A 17,863-nucleotide genomic window follows, 5' to 3' on the forward strand; every position below is an offset into this window, starting at 1 on the left:
GGCACTCAATGAGTGGGGAGGGAATTTCCCCTGACCAGAAGAAAACGGAGGCTGTACAGAGCTGGCCAATGCCCCAGACATGCACAGATGTGCTGTTTTACAGGGCTCTGCTCCTGGTACAGAAGGTTCAATTGTGGGTTTGCCAATACTGGAAAACCACTGGCTAGGTTGCGTGAGGAAGGGAAACCCATTCAGTGTCAGCAGAGTGTGATGGAGCATCCTGAGGGTGGGAAAAGGCTCTGGTGACTGCTCCCGCCTTGGCCCAGCCATGTTTCAAAACCCCTTTCCCGCTGGACACAGGTGCTAGTGCTTACAGTCTGGGGGAGGTATTGACACAACAACAAAAGGGACTTTAGAGGGTGGGGGCTTATTATAGTAAAAGTCTAAGTTCTCCTGAGAGAAATTACTGCACCAGCTGAACAGAGCTCCTGGCAGTGATTAAATCGATAGAACATTTCCATCGCTATTTGTACAGGAAGAAGTTTATGGTCAGGACAGACCATGCTTCCCTGCAATGGCTCTTTTGATGCAGCAGTCCTGAGGGACAGCTTGCCAGGCAGTTGGAGAAACTGCCATGCTACGATCCCACACAATCACAGACAGGCCTGAGCCATAGGCATGGTAATGCTGACACCTTGTCCAGATGGCCTTGTTGGGTGGCTAGTTGCAAACGCTGCCCTAATAAGAGAGCCAGGAATTAGTTGCTCAAGGGGATGGGTGGGCCTCTCTTCCGCTAATCCATAGAAATGCCCATGTTCCTGGTTCATCCTCTGGAACAATGGGGGTGGGGGTGCAGCAGGAATGGACCCCAGAGCAACTACAAGCTTCCCAAAGAGAGGATCCTCATGTCGGGATAGTGTGTGATTGGAAAATCAACTGGAAATTCAGACATCTGGAATGTAGTGTCCCTTCCTTCACAATACCATGGTAAAAGCTTTCTGGCCACAGTTGGAAATCTTGGAGTTTAAAGATGGAATATAGTACAGGAGATGGGAGAGACCAGTGAGTGATGGGTACAGGTACCAGATGGCTGTACCAGATACATTGAAAAAGGACTTTCTGAATTTTTATGTCAAGAGCTTAAAATTGATGGACATTTTGGGGTTGCAAAAACCTTAGCCAAGTGAAGGGAGAATTGCCAGTGTGTAAAATGCAGGCAGGATGATGACAGCTGGTGCGGGAAACGTGATTCTAGCAATGCAAAGAAGGGTCCCTGAAGACACGGAGGGCCCTTTGCAGCAGTGTCTCATTGCCACTCATGTGCTTGGGCCCTGGCCTGAGACAGACGCTGGCAATCAATATTTGTTGGCTGCTATCGACTACATCACAAAATGGCCTGAGGCTTATCCGATATGCAATCCAGACCTGCTGTGACAGCAGCAGGAGCCCTAGTGAATGAATTCTTCACCAGATTTGGGGTCCCGGGTGAGTTACACATGGATCAAAAGAGAAACTGTGACTCCAAAGTGTTTCAGCAGCTTTGTGAGATTCTAGGTATCCCCCAAACTTGCCCCAACCCAGCTCACCCACAGTCTGATGGGATGGGGGGAAGGTGCAATAGGGCACTGGGGGCTCAGCTGGCTATTCTTGCAGAACAGCACCAACGGGATGGGGACCAGCATGTCCCATTCCTTGTGATGGCTGATAGAATAGTCTACTCTTATATAGTCTACACTTTTGTGTAGACAAAGTGTAGAATGAAAAGAGGAGGGACTTGAGGACACAGCTTTGTGATACCCCCAGAGAAAGCAGGGGGAGAGAAGAGGAGGATCCTCTGAATGACTAGATTAGAGGGGTAGGAGGAGAGGATGGAGTTACAGGTGCCAAGGGACAATGAGATTTCAAGAAGAGCACAGTGTTGAAGGCAGCCAGCCAGTTGAGGAGGTGGAGAGAGTCCTGGTTCTGAGCTTTGGCCAGGAAGAGATCATTAGAGAGTGTGTTAAAAGCACTTTCAGTTGAGTGCAGCAGGGAGTAGTTGGAGTGTACAGAGTCTAGGATGGAGTTGGATGAGGAGAACTCTGCACAGCACTTGTAAACAGTGGATTCAATGAGGGTAGAGATGAAAGGGAGATGGGGTGGTAACTGGAGAGTCAGGTGGTGTCAAGGGTGGGTATTTTTGAGATGGGAGAGACTGAAGCATGTTTGTATTGTGAGGAGAAGAGCCAGAGAAGATGAGAGGCTGAGGAGAAGAGTAAAAGAGGGGTTGAGAGTGGATGTGAGGGAGATCAGGATATGCAGTGGTTCCTGTCCAGCGGGGCTGGGCCTGCCTCCCTGTTCCAGGCATTGTGACCTGGCACGTGGGGTTGCAGCACGACTCAGGTTTGGCCCAGCTGCCCTGCCATCCAGCACGATGAGGAGGTAGGGGCAGGGTTGCCTGGGACAGATAAAAGGGAGTGGCTTTGTAACCTGGTGCATGGGGTTGTAATGCCACTTAGGTTTGGCCAAAAAGTCCTGTTTTTAGGGACTTTTTCTTATATAGGCGCCTATTACCCTCCACCCCCTGTCCCATTTTTTCACAGTTGCTATCTGGTCACCCTAGTTCTAACCACAATTAATAAAGGAGCCAGATAAAGGTCTTAGTGACAGATATCTTCCCCGAGGTTTGTGGGAAAAAATAGCCCCTGCCGTATTAAGTACTGCATCCCATTCCACATACAGTGCTTCCCCCTCTGTTTAGGCTGCCCGACACTTCCCATTATAAAAAATTGTCTGTCTAAAAAGAGCCTTAATGCCTCCATGATTTGCAGCAGGAACTTGACATTTAGTTGGGGCATAGTTCTAGCTTCAGAGAAGTGCCTTTGGCTGTCCCTGGGAAAATCCGTATCAAGTTAGTTCAGCAGTAAACTGCATTTCTCTAAGGAGCTGCACTGCTTCATGGAGGTCACGGTTTCGGTGCCTCTTCCCTGTGGGCTGGGCTTCCAGGCTGGACTACATCTCCCTAAAGCACAATATTCAAGTGACTCCCATAATGCACCACGTGGCCTGGTCAGAGGGGAGACAATAGCACATCATGGGAGATGTAGTCCAGGCAAGAGCACTGCTCCATGGGGAAGAACGGGGTCACAAAGCACCCAGACTACTACGTCCATGAAGCACCACAACACAATTGGGGAATCAGATATAATATTGAATTGATTCAAAATGAAACGTTTTGGTTCAGTTCAACAAACTGAAATGTTTCGATTCACGTTGAACGAACCTGAAATGAAATATTTTATTTTGATTGTCCCAGGGGAAAATGGAAAGTTAACAAAACTGAAGTCTTCTTGTGGAAATTTTGATTCTGTGGAAACTGCATTTTCTGTAAAAAAATCATTGACAGAAAATTCCTGACAAGGTCTAATCATGAGTCTTTAATTACATGATCAAATGCTGGGGGTTTCTCCACAGGACCCTGCTCATTCAGTGCGCAGGATGGATGGTGAAGGAGGCCCAGTTGTGTAGTGAATGAGACTGTTGTTTGCAGACCCCCGCCTCGCTGGCTGCGATAGGTGGAAGGTAGTGTAGCTGTGGCACTGGATTCGATTACAGAGCTGGATTCTACCCCTGCCTTTGCCACAGGCTGCCTATATGAGGGATGGTGGGCAAGTTGCTTAAACCAAAACATTTATGAAGATATTGAGTAGAAGCGGACCCAGAACCGATCCCTGTGGAACCCCCACTTGCTATGCCCATCCAACTTAACTGTGAACCACTGATAACTACTCTCTGAGTACAGTTTTCCAAACAGTTGTGCATCCACCTTATAGTAGGTTTGTCTAGGCTAGATCTCCATATTTTGCTTATGAGAAGGTCATGTGAAGTGGTATCAGAAGCCTTACTAAAGTCGAGCTATATCACATCTACTGCTTCCCACCTATTCATAAGGCTTATTACCCTGTCAAACAAGAATATTAGGTTGGTTTGATGTGATTTGTTCTTGACAAATTCATGTTGACTGTTACTTATCACCATATTATCTTCTAAGTGCTTACAAACAGATTGTTTGATTATTTACTCCATTATCTTTCTAGGTACCAAAATTAAGCTGACTGGTCTACAATTCCATGGGTTGTCCTTATTTCCCTTTTTATAGATGGACAATATACTTTCCCTTTTCCAGTCCTCTGGGATCTCTCCTGTCCTCCACGAGTTCTCAAAGATAATTACTAATGGCTCAGAGATCTCTTCAGCCAGTTCCGTAAGTATTCTGGGATGTATTGCATCAGGCCCTACTGATCTGAAGACATCTAACTTGTCTTGCTATGGGGCATAGTCATTAGTTTTTCCAAAGCAGGACAAAAAGCCTCCATTATGGGCATAAAGTTTTACATCTCTGACAGCCTGAGCCTGAGAGCTAAGCCAATCTGAATTCAGCAGGGGAAAGTTAAATATAGGCATTAAAGACAGTCAGTGCTGAAATTATTAACAATGAGGGTAATTAACCATTGGAACGATTTACCAAGGATTGTGGTGGATTCTCCATCACTGACAAATTGCTAAATCGAGATGGGATGTTTTTCTAAAGGATCTGCTCTAGGAATTATTTTGGGGCAGTTCTCTGTCCTGTGCTATTCAGGAGACCAGACTAGATGATCACTATGGCCCCTTCTGGCCTTGCAATCTATGAAAAAAGGGTGTGTAGGGCTAACATAATCTGGAAGGGGCAGCTTTGGGAAGACAGTGCTTGAAATGAACCCCTCAATGACTGGGCTTGAATTTATTTATTTGCTACATCTATGACCCCTAGTGATGCCCCTCCACCCCCACTGACAAACACACTTCAAGTGCTGAAGACACCCTTGTGGACTAAGTGACAGATCAATACCCACACAATGTGTCTGCTGTGAGGGCTGGATCCTAATATCTATAACATCTTGAATACAGGTGAATATGATTCCAGCTTTACTCACTAGGGAAGCCCTAACTTAGAATAGGGCTGTAGTTTATGGACCTAGAGAAACAGCTGAGAAGGAAGAGTTTGTCCTTCCACTTAGGTTTTATCTGCACTGAGAAAAAAGGGTGTGGTAACTAACGCATGTGTCAGGTTTCAGAGTAGCAGCCGTGTTAGTCTATATCCACAAAAAGAAAAGGAGGACTTGTGACACCTTAGAGACTAACCAATTTATTTGAGCATAAGCTTTCGTGACCTACAGCTCACTTCATCGGATGCATTCAGTGGAAAATACAGTGAGGAGATTTATATACACACAGAACATGAAAAAAATGGGTGTTTATCATGCACACTGTAAGGAGAGTGATCACTTAAGATGAGCTATTACCAGCAGGAGAGCGGGGTGGGGGTGGGGGAGGGGAGAACCTTTTGTAGTGATAATCAAAGTGGGCCACTTCCAGGAGTTAACAAGAACGTCTGAGGAACAGTGGGGGGGGGGGCGAATAAACATGGGGAAATAGTTTTACTTTGTGTAATGACTCAACCACTCCCAGTCTCTATTCAAGCCTGAGTTAATTGTATCCAATTTGCAAATTAATTCCAATTCAGCAGTCTCTTGTTGGAGTCTGTTTTTGAAGTCTTTTTGTTGTAATATTGCGACTTTTAGGTCAGAGATCGAGTGACCAGAGAGATTGAAGTGTTCTCTGACTAGTGTTATAATTCTTGACATCTGATTTGTGTCCATTTATTCTTTTAAATTAGTTACCCTCTAAGGTGCCACAAGTACTCCTTTTCTTTTAACGCATGTGTGACACTAGGCACCCCTGTATTTACAGCCTACACATTATTGTAATAATCTTGGTAAAAAATATGCCTTGTGAGGTATCATTTGAAAACTAGTAACTCACTGATCTTTAATAATCTTATGTGATGTATGTACACGGTGGGTATTAAATAGTATGGACATACACTGGAATGATGACTAAAATGTGTTCTAGCCAGGCATGTCAGAGGGATTTGGTGACCAGGTCTATCCTAAACAAAGGAATGTGTGTTTAGCTAAATTTAAACATGACCATGAAGAGAGCCGGGGGAGGAGATGACAGGAAACAGAGTAATTTGCATCTGAGCACACACAAGCAGCAACTAGCGAAGAAAGCAGCATGTGGTGGCTATTTGACCCTAGGTTGGGTCCCCACACCGGCCACTGGGGAAGTGGTGTAAGCCCTGAGGAGGCGATAAGGCTTGTTTAGAGGCCCAAGTGAAGGGCAGAACTTAAAGGGACACCAGAAGATTTCTGAGTGCAAAGAGTCTCCAGGGAGAAAGCACTGGGGGCAGTGCTCTAAAACAGGGCAGGGACAGATGTAAAACTATCCCAGAAGGAGCTGAGAACTGGGCCCGGAGGCAGGGCTGCAGATACCAACAAAGGCACAGGGACAGGCCCTGTTGGACTTTTGTTAGCCCAGCAGGGCTTCCTTCATGTGCTTAGACTGCGTGTGACTTAGCCAGAGGGCTGAGCCACTGAAGACTTGACGAGAGCAACAGTCAAGACGGGGCGCCGTGAACAAAGAGAGTGCAGGTTCTCACCCAGCTGACAGGAGATGCTCATGAGAGGTGAGTGCACCCCGTCACATTTCCCTGAATACAAGTGATAAAAACCTTACCTTCAAGCTGTTCAGTGCCTTCGGAGGTACTCATCGCACCTGGAACCGGAAAGGTGTTCAATCCCAATAGTCAGTATCTCACTGGATTACTGAAGAGAAGAAAACATAGTTATTTACTATCCTGTGTTAAAGGGTGTAGTCATAACAGTTTCAGTTTAGCACCAACCAAAACATTCTGTGTGTGCAGAATGTGTCTTTCATGCAACAAAAGCATTTTTCATATTACTGCTTTGCTAATACACAGTTTAGATGACAAAAAGAAAAGGAGGACTTGTGGCACCTTAGAGACTAACCAATTTATTTGAGCATAAGCTTTCGTGAGCTACAGCTCACTTCATCAGATGCATTCAGTGGAAAATACGGTGGGGAGATTGGTTTAAGAGGAAAGAGGCCAGTGCACCTATGATTCGTCAGCTGATCTTCAACAGGACTTAAGAGGGCACCTGGGCTGTAGTGGGAGGAGATTGGCAGGTGAGAGCTGTGGAGAGCAGGAGAGTCAGACAGGAAGCAGCTGGAGAAAGCTGCAGGAGACCCAGGTTCTGAAGAGAGCTGGAACAGATCTGCAGGTCAGAACTGACCAGAGCTGGGGACCCTGGACAAGTAGAAAACTCAGGCAGTGGCCCTTTGTGAAAAGGAGAAAATCCAGCTTGGTCAGGGGAAGCCGAGCCTGGAAGCAAGACGGTGGACTCTGGAGGGATGTGCACTGAGCAGGGGTAGGAGGCCCAGGCAGGGGACCTGGGCAGTGGAACACTGCGGGGAGCCCTTGGGGTGAAGATGGAGTAAGAAGAGAGCCAAAGACATAAGCCCTTGTATCAGAAACCTGGTATGAGGCAGAAGCTGTTCACAGAATCTGACTAAGAAGTGCTGGTCACAGAGCACTCATGCAAACACATCCCGATATTAAGTGGTACCAAAATACTCTGATATCAAGGATGGTACAAAAACATTCCCCAAGGATAACAGGAACACACTGACCCCTCCTGAAAGATAAGGTCAGGATGACAGTATGCAATACAAATGTTTTGATCGAACCAACATGTACAAGGTGACGTCGGGGGCAGTACTAACTTGTTTGTATCAGGGTATAAAGATGTGTCTCAGAGGGAGTATCTCTGGCCGGCCTAAGAGGCAGTGGAAAGTCCCGCCACTGACTGAGCTGCGTCCATTGTCAAGGGCAGACATGTCTTAGTATCCTCGTAGAGTCTGCCAGGTGCTATTGCTTCATCAACAAGAAATCTGACCTGATGCCTTCGTCCCTTCATGGATCTTGTGGTCATTGGGTGGTTTGCTCAAGGTCTGCAGTGCCAGCTCTCTGCACAGGGCTGGGGAAGCAGACAGATCTAAAATGCTTAATTCAGACCCAACTTTAGAAGACTAGTAGTGATCCTTTGTCAACCAGTTCTACTGATGAGGAAGTGAAATCCTAACACTAGTTCAAGCACTGAGAGAGATGTCCAAATATATGAAAATCTATAAACTAGAGTTAGTTGAATACTCCAGGACAATTTGGAAAAAATCCTTCAAATTCTGAAATACTGCTTGATTCAAACATGTACAAGCCATTTTGATATTTGTGAACATAAATGTGAACAGATTTTGGTTGCCTAAGTGTTTGGCGAATGGCTGTTGTTCATACAAAAAGACAAATTCGCATGTAAACCTAGGTATTTGTGGATGACCAAGAGTATTCCTCATTTGCTGTATATTTTTCTTCTTTCAGAAAAGTTAGCCATCCTGTCAAGGAGTAGAAACACTATCTTGTGACAGGTGACAAATCCCACCTCAACAATAACAAATAGTTAATAGCAAACAGTCGAACAGAACAATTGGCCAAGAACCCAAAGTTAAAAATTGTTCATCCAAGGTGTGGCATTTTGTACCCAAAGTCACACCTTGGCACCCCCATGTTCGCCAGTATTATATAATTGCAACAAATCTTGTACAAATTATGTCATGTAAGGTGTCAATGGAAAAGTCACGGTTTGCTGAATGTGATTATCCTATTTGTATGCATGTTTCATTTTTGTATCTGAAGTTAAGAATATTGACTATGTACTACTATTTCAAATGTGTTTGCTCCTGGGTAACACCCACACAGTAGTTTACATCCAGCCTAGCCAGCACGTTGTGAATCGACTATTCAAGTTAATGGCCCATCCATGGAAGAAGTTTATCCTCACCTGATGGATTTTCCTGTGGATGCTTCAGCCAGTATATGAATAATGGCTGCTATAACTCATCGAAGCATGGAAGGGCATGTGACTAGATCATGTGATACTGGACTCCATTTTGTGCCTGTACTTTTCCACAATCTCTGCTAGGGACTTTGCTTGAAACAATGAAGTTCCCCCCACATGGAAGCTATAAAAGGGGGAAGTGACATCATCACTTGGCCTCACTCCCACCACAACTCAACACCTGGAAACACCTTAGCAACTAAGACTGAACTGGGGATGTAGTCTCAGGCTGAAGGAATTTCTAGCTGGTGTATGGAAGTTTGGAGGACTGTTTGTACCATCAGGGTGAGACACTGCTTGATTCAAATCCTGTCTAGTGACTAGAACTTAGATTTCGATTTTGTTTTATTTCTTAGATAGCGTACAAATCAAAGTTGGTTATTACTTACAATCACTTAAATTCTATCTTTCTGTAGCTAATAAAGCTGCTTTATATTTTTTTTTACCTAAAACAGTGTGTTGTTTGAAGTGCAAAGGGAAATCTGCTCAGGAACAGGGGATGGTGCGTTGTCCTCTCCACATTGAGGGGGGGCACACTGGGCATTAAACATACACTGGTCAGGCTTTTGACAAGTGTACTAAAACTGTACTAAAAATATCATTTGGGCTAAGATTCTTTAATCCAAAAATCCATCCTGGAGCAAATATCTATACCTAAAAGATAAGCTCCTAATGGCTAAGATATATAAAATAGAACAGTTACAGAGCCTTTAATCGTAGCAGCACTGTTATGCAATGGAGCTGAAATACCTAGTTCCTTAAACTCACTCTTTCAAAATACGAGAAGTGAGATATATAAAATTAGCTATTAGGCTTGTTTTAATTATGAATTAAATTGTTACAGATGTTCGAACTCTTGCAACCCATTATGGTAACAACCTGAGAATTTAAAGTTCTTAAACATTTACATAAAGTTCAAGTCACCAGGGCCTGATGAAATACATCCTAGAATACTCAAGGAGCTGACTGAGGAGATATCTGAGCCATTAGTGATTATCTTCAAAAAGTCATGGAAGACGGGAGAGATTCCAGAGGACTAGAAAAGGGCAAATATAGTGCCCATCTATAAAAAGGGAAATAAGGACAACCTGGGGAATTACAGACCAGTCAACTTCAGCACCAGGAAAGATAATGGAACAAATCATCAAGCAATCAATCCGCAAACACCTAGCAGATAATAAGGTGATAAGTAATAGTCAGCATGGCTTTGTAAAGAACAAATTGTGTCACACCAACCTGATAGCTTTCTTTGACAGGATAACAAGCCTTGTGGATAGGAGGGAAGCAGTAGACGTGGTATATCTTGACTTTAGTAAGGCTTTTGATACTGTCTCACATGACCTTCTCCTAAACAAACTAGGGAAATACAACCTAGATGGAGCTACTATAAGATGGGTGCATAACTGGTTGGATAACCATTCCCAGAGCGGAGTTATCAGTGGTTCAGTCAAACCACAAGGGCATATCAATTGGGGTCCCGCTGGGATCAGTTTTGGATCTGGTTCTGTTCAATATCTTCATCAATGATTTAGTTCATGGCATGGAGAGTACACTTATAAGGTCTGCAGATGATACCAAGCAGGTAGGGGTTGCAAGCGCTTTGGAGGATAGGATGAAAATTCAAAATGATCTGGACAAACTGGAGAAATGGTCTGAATTTCATCCTCTTTACTTCAATAATGACAAATGCAAAACACTCCACTTAGGAAGAAACAATCAGTTGCACACATACACAATGGGAAATGACTGCCTAGGAAGGAGTACTGCAGAAAGGGATCTGGGGGTCATCGTGGATCACAAGCTAAATATGAGTCAACAGTTTCTGGGATGTATTAGCAGGAGTGTTGTAAGCAAGATATGAGAAGTAATTCTTCTGTTCTATTCTGCACTGATTAGGCCTCACCTGGAGTACTGTGTCCTGTTCTGGACACCACATTTCAGAAAAGATGTGGACAAATTGTAGAAAGTCCAAAAAAGAGCAACAAAAATGATTAAAGGTCTAGAAAATTTGATCTACGATGAAAGATTGACAAATTTGGGTGTGTTTAGTCTGGAAAAGAGAAGCCTGAGGGTGGACATGATAAGAGTTCTCAAATACATAAAAGGTTGTTACAAGGAGGAGGGGGATGAATTGTTCTCCTTAACCTCTGAAGACAGGACAAGAAGCAATGGGGTTAAATTGCAGCCAGGGTGGTTTAGGTGGACATTGGGAAAAACTTCCGAACTGTCAGAGTGTTTAAGCACTGGAATAAATTGCCTAGGGAGGTTGTGAAAGCTCCGTCATTGGAGATTTTTAAGAGCAGGTAAGACAAACACCTGTCAGGGATGGTCTAGATCAGTGGTTCTCAAAGCCGGTCCGCCACTTGTTTGTTTACCTGCCGCGTCCGCAGGTTCGGCCGATCGCGGCTCCCACTGGCCACGGTTCGCTGCTCCAGGCCAATGGGGGCTGCGGGAAGCGGCACGGGCCGAGGGATGTGCTGGCCGCCCTTCCTGCAGCCCCCATTGGCCTGGAGTGGCGAACTGCGGGAGCCACGATCGGCCGAACCTGTGGACTCGGCAGGTAAACAAACAGGCCCGGCCCGCTAGGGGCTTTCCCTGAACAAGCGGTGGACCGGTTTTGAGAACCACTGGTCTAGATAATACTTAGTCCTGCCATGAGTGCAGGGGACTGGACTAGATGACCTCTCGAGGTCCCTTCCAGTCCTACGATTCTATGATTCTAAAAGACACTTTAAAAAATGTGTAAACATGTGTTTACATAATACAGTGTAATGGTTCAGCAGATAACATACTATTCTATCAACTCTTTATGTGGATTTTCCCCTAAGACATCTTGAAACTCACAACAATGCTTAACTCTTGGTTTTGCAGACGTCTCAGGCCAGGGTATGACAATACATGCCATACGTACTGCAATAGTTAATGATAATAGGGCGAATTTAAGAAAAGAGTTGGAAGAAGTTAAGAATGGTGAATGTTGATTTTACATTGCTATTACAATCGACATCTAGAAAGGAAATTCACAATGAAATATTGAAAAAGAATAAAACATATCTCTATTTCATTGAAATACCGTCTTCCAGTAAAGTTAGTTATATAATTATCAGACCTGAAAGCAAATATAAATTTAAATGGAAACAAAGGAGAAGGGGGGACTTCACTGACTGGAGTCTTTGTGATTTGGAGTGCATGGCTCCTGATGGAGACTGGTAACAGTATTTTTACCAAGGGTCTGATTCCAAGCCCACTGAAATTAATTGGAGGCTTCATAGTGAAGACAATTGGCATTGGATCAGGCCCTTCATGTATATATGTGCTTGAACAGACTATGGCTAATGGGTCAATTAGGCACTGTTGTAATCTGAAAATCTACTTGTGGTAAACAGTATTTTCCCCAGTAGTCTTGGTCAGCTTTATTGTAATAGCCAGGTATGTTGCCACGATGAAAGAAGGCTAATGTTGATCACATTTAAGTTATTTAATAATCCCCTTAAAGTAAAAGGAACACTTGGCTATTCCTCATAAATAGTCTCCCGTTTAGGGCAATGCCCAGAACTAAACTAATTTGGGGGAACTAACTTTGGTGCTTCTGGCTGGATTGAGTCATACGAAGGTGAAGACAAAGTTACATCTCGCTAAACATAGCGCATCAATGTCACCAAAGCCCAGGTATGACCCCAACATCTGAAGCCACTGCAGTGGAGACGGAGAAGTGTCCTCTCCCATTAGACACGAGCTCACTCGGCTCGAGCAGAGCCGTTCATTCCCCAGCACAGGGCTGGCCTTACCAAGAGGCGAACGGAGGCAGCTGCCTCAGGTGCCAGACTAGGGGTGTTCCACTAGGACTCAGAGTGTAGAAAATTGTGTCTGCAGCAGGAGCTGCAGGGAGAGAGAGGAGGAGCAGCCTCTTATGTACCTCTCTGGCACCTGCAGGAGCCTGGACTGATTAACCCCAGCTTCTCAGGGAGCTTCCGGTTTCCTGCTGCTTCCCTGAACCCACTTGAGGAGAGCAGGCCGTCAACTGAAGTAGTAGGAGCCAGTTAGGCCCTTAAGACGCTGATATCTTCCCTCCTCAGGCCCTGCTACCAGCCTGCTTATTTGTCGCCTTCAGTTAAGTGTTGAGACCCACTATAGCTGGCACAGAACAGCAATCATGAGTGAAAGAAGAAAACGCCCCTCTGGGGCAGCATTCAGAAAAAGAAAGCAAGCAAAGGAAGCTTTTCTATCTAAGCAGGAAGGAGCTCTCCTGAAATACATAGACACAAATGTTCATGGTGAGCCTTCCGGCCCCAGTGAGGATGTGAGTGGTGAGGAGAGGCCTGATCTTCCAGTTAGTCAGAGTGCAGGTGACCTGGCAGCTGCTGCAGCATCCGTATCTCCATCTCCAATGGATGTAACCATGCACAGTCCTGAAGAAGAGTGAAGATCAGAGAAGAGGGTAGTGGAGGCACAAGAAACAGCTGCTGCTGAGTTTAGTTCCTTGAGTCTAGAGGATGCAAGACTGTGGACCCCCTGAGCAGTAGCCTGAGGGACTTCCTTGTACTGCATGGGCCACAGCAAGTGAAAAACTTCATGTTCCCCAAAGACAATGAAAATAGAAGTTTCCATCCAACACATTACTGGCGTGAAATCCCCAATGGCGACAAAGTGGAGAGGCCATGGCTTATGTACTCAAAAACCCAGAATGCTGCATAGTGTTTTTGTTGCAAACTCTTCCAGTCTAATGTTCCAGCCACATTGGGTTCTACAGGAAGAAAGGACCGGAAAAATCTGGCTAGAAATCTGGCATGCCATGAGAAGGCAGCAAATCACCAGAGAGCATTCCATAGGTGGAAAGAGCTTGAGGTGAGACGAAGGTTAAAGGCCACCATAGATGATCAGCATCAAGAGAAGATTCCATCAGAGTCTCTTTACTGGCAAAATGTTCTGAAAAGGCTCATTGCCATTGTGAGAATGCTTGCTCCCCAAAACCTAGCTCTGCGTGGCACTTCAGATCAGCTGTATGTGCCAAACAATGGAAACTTCCTTTAAATTGTGGAGCTGATGGCTGAGTTTGGTGCTGTACTCCAGAAGCATCTAAGAAGAGTCACCACCCAAGAAATGTACACACACCACTACCTTGGCAAAACAATTCAAAATGAGATCATACAGTTACTGGCAACAAAAGTCAAACAGAAGTTCTGAAGTCAACAAGGTATTACTCTGTTATTCTGGACTGCACACCTGACATCAGCCATACGGAACAAATGACTTTAATGGTGCGTTTTGTAACAACAACAGAACCTAGTGAAAATGTCCCTGCCATGGTGACTGTCAGAGCATTTCCTAGAATTTATTGACATTAATGATACTACAGGAGCTGGTATGACGAATGTGCTTCTTAAAAAGCTGGAAGATACGGGAATTGCGATAGCTGACAGGAGAGGTCAGGGCTACGATAATGGTGCCAACATGAGAGGAAAGAACAGAGGAGTGCAGACATGGATCCGAGAGTTAAACCCTCGAGCTTTTTTTGTCCCATGCAGTTCTCATTCATTGAACATGGTGGTCAGTGATGCAGCATCAGCGTCTAGTGAGGCTGCTGAATTTTTTAATGTAATTCAAAGCATCTCTGTATTTTTCTCTGCATCAACTCATTGATGGCAAATTTTGAAGCAACATCTGGGAACATCCTCTCTGACACTGAGACCACTGAGTGCCACACGATGGGAAAGTCGAGTGGAGGCGATAAAGCCTATCAAACAACAAATTGGGAAGATAGATGATGCCATAGTTGCCATTATGGAGGATAATGTTATGATAGGAACTGTTCGTGGGAGAACAGTGGCAGAGGGAAATGGAATCACCAGAAACATACGTAACTTCACATTTCTGTGTGGCTTAGTGTTGTGACATGACATACTGTTTGAAATAAATGTTGTTGTTAGGATCTAGATATTCAGGCCTGTCTGTAAAGGCCTATACTCTAAGAATTTAGGTGTATTCTTATCACTTGGCTAGTTCTAGAGGTATAAAAGAAAGAATCAAGATCACTATCTGCGGTGTAAGGGCCTTCTCTTACTGTGACAGTCTGAGGCCCTGTTCTTAGGCTAAGGCCTTTGGCTAAGCAGCAGAGGCTGCCATAAGCTGGGAAGCGACCGGTCACCTCCTCACATCCCAAACTAGTCACATTGAAAGAAGGTGCTATTGGGCTGTTAGGATACAATCCTGTCCTGATAGTGCCTATCGCCTCCAGAGAAAGGGAAGTGCCTAGAAGATGTAAAAGGAAACTTAGTTTGATAGCATCCTGTCTGGCAAGAACTCACTTATCAATAGCTGGGATGTGAAATCCTCACTTCTGTGTTTGTTCTATCACTGTAGTCCCCATTTCCCCATTGTTTGTCTGTACAATCTCTGTCTGGTTCTGGGATTGTTTCTGTCTCCTGCATAATTAATTTTGCTGGGTGTAAACTAATTATGGTGGTGGGATATAATTGGTTACATAATCATGTTACAATATGTTAGGATTGGTTAGTTAAATTTCAGGAAAACTATTGGTTAAGGTATAGCTAAGCAGAACTCAAGTTTTACTATATAGTCTGTAGTCAATCAGGAAGTGGGTGGGTGAGTGGGTGTGGGGAGGGGAAATGGGAACAGGGAATGGGGGTAAGGAAATTGGAATCATGTTTGGCTAAGGGCAGGAATGGGAACAGGGACACAGGTGTAAGGCTCTGTGGTGTCAGAGCTGGGAAGGGGGACACTAAGGAAGGAAACTGGAATCATGCTTGCTGGAAGTTCACCCCAATAATCATTGAATTGTTTGCACCTTTGGACTTCGGGTATTGTTGCTCTCTGTTCATGCGAGAAGGACCAGGGAAGTAAGTGGGTGAAGGAATAAGCCCCCTAACAGTTGTAAGCAAGAGACTCCAAGGTGTTGACTTTGATATATCTGGAGCAATGGAACAACTGGACAAAGCAAAGTCATACCTACCTTACTGGTCAGATGAGGGATTTCAAAACGTTCTAAAGAGTGCACAGAAGTTGGCAGAGGAACTTCACACTGAAGCTATTTTCCCACCCTTTCAAGAATACAAGAGTCACCAAAGAAGACATTTTGATAACGAGGCATGGGATAATCCCAGAAGAGACCCCAAACAACAATTCAAAGTTGAATTCTTTAACCAGGTGCCAGATTGTGCAATACAGTCAGTTGAAGAACGTTTCATGCAGCTCAAGGAACACAGCAGTATATTTGGGATGTTGTATGATATTCCCTAACTCCTCACTATATCTGAAGAAGACCGACACCAGCAATGCAGGGCACTAGAGACAGCGTTGACACATGATGACATGCATGATATTGATGCGAGTGATTTAGGTGATGAACTGAAAGCCCTTTCAAGATACATTTCAGCAGGATCAACTCCAAAGGCTGTTCTGGAATATATGTGCACAGATAAGATGACCACCCTCTTTCCAAATGCTTTTTGTTGCTCTGTGCATACTTCTAACACTTCCTGTAACAGTTGCCAGTGGAGAATGCAGCTTCTCCAAGCTGAAGTTAATAAAAACACATCTACGCTCGACAATGACACAGGAGAGGCTGATTGGCCTTGCAACCATCTCAATAGAGCATGAGCTGGCCCAGACTGTGGACCATCAGGAAGCAGTTCAAATCTTTGCAACCAAGAAGGCACGGAAAGCACCACTTTGATTAATCAAACAGGTAAAAATGCCAGTGTTTACTATGCAGACAAGAAAAGTTACTTTGCTGTTCAGGCATTTGAAAGTTAAGTGTTACTTAAAATTTTTGAACAAGGCATTTTAAGTTGTTAGTTCTCCTTTGTTGGGGTAGGTAGCAGAGCAGTACCATGAGAGGAGTAGAACAGGAAGAAGGCAGAACTGAGACCTTTCAAAGTTTTGGCCCAAGCGAGGGGGCATGGGGGCGTCATTTGAGCTCCCAGCCTCAGGTGCCAAAATGTTGTAGGCCGGCCCTGCCCCAGCATTGGAGACATAACACCTTCTCCCCAACAAAGAACGGAAGCAAGTACTTGCAGCTCCTGAGCCTGCTGAACAAAGTAGAAGCTGGTTGTTCCTGACAAAGCCTGGCTTTCAGAGAGAATTGGCAGAAATCATCGGGGGGGCGGGGAGGGCAGGGGGAGTTTAAAACTTCTGGACAAAGAATTAAGTAAAGGGACGGGGAAACAGCTAATGGTACAAGAAGGGACTTGAGAAAACTGGGGAAGCCGCCTTGGTGGGGGTTTCCCACCTGAGTGGCACATGGCTGGGGACTTCAGGATGGTGGTGCCCCCTTCCTTTTTTTAGCTGGTCCCAGTCTGTCCAGGCCTTTGGACTTTCTGCTCCAGGGATTGCTCCAAGGCTGCTCCACCCCCCCATATCACCCCACCCCCCGGGAGGCATCCACTGATCCCAGTGCCCCCTCCCCCAGCAGAGCCACTCCAAGCCAAAGAGGCCATACTCGCAGCACCAGGAGATGCGTTACCCAGAGAGCACCTGCTCTCAGAAGGGTGATGGGGGAGCTGGGTGCTTCATCCCTTCAGTCCCCCCGGATCCCCCGCAGCCTCCTGCCACATCAGTCAGTGTCAGCGAGCAGCCTGACACCGCTTTAACCCTGTGCCGGGAACTTGTGGGGCCAGAACTGCTAGCACCAAGGTGCCCCCACAAGGCAAAGGCACCAACAAGTCACCACCACCACCGCTCCTAGTTGCAAGTCCCAGGATGGCCTCCTGCACCCCCAGAATGGATCCCAGCAAGCAGAGCAACAGCAGCCCAGAGCTTGTGCTAAGTAGAGCTGGGAGAGGAGCGCAGACAGGGAGCTGAGGCAGGGGCTCTGGGGTGCACTCTCCTACCCTCCAGGTGCCCAGCTTTGATCTTTGCATTAGGGAGGGGAGACGGGGGGCTTAAGGTGAATTTTGGGGTGGCTATAGTCCCTGCAAGCCCCTCTCCCTCCCCCCAGTACCAACACCTTACAGAAATCTATTACATCAACACTATTGTCTTTATCATCCAAACTTGTAATCTCATCCTAAAAAGGTATTCAGTTAGTTTGACAAGATCTATTTTACATAAACCCATGTTGATTGCCATAA

At 45.3% G+C, this 17,863-nt stretch overlaps 1 protein-coding gene across 1 annotated transcript in view; it reads right to left on the reverse strand.

Annotated features, from left to right (window-relative positions):
* Nucleotides 1–17,863, reverse strand: part of LOC141981837 (GTPase IMAP family member 8-like) — a 41,242-nt gene that overhangs the window by 20,528 nt on the left and 2,851 nt on the right. The window contains exon 2 of the mRNA XM_074943476.1: nt 6,538–6,626. Within this exon, the coding sequence (XP_074799577.1) occupies nt 6,538–6,571 (34 nt within the window). The 5' untranslated portion in view covers nt 6,572–6,626. The remainder of the gene's footprint in view (nt 1–6,537; nt 6,627–17,863) is intronic.

This window comes from Natator depressus, chromosome 2, assembly GCF_965152275.1.
Source record: "Natator depressus isolate rNatDep1 chromosome 2, rNatDep2.hap1, whole genome shotgun sequence".
NCBI lineage: Eukaryota > Metazoa > Chordata > Testudines > Cheloniidae > Natator > Natator depressus.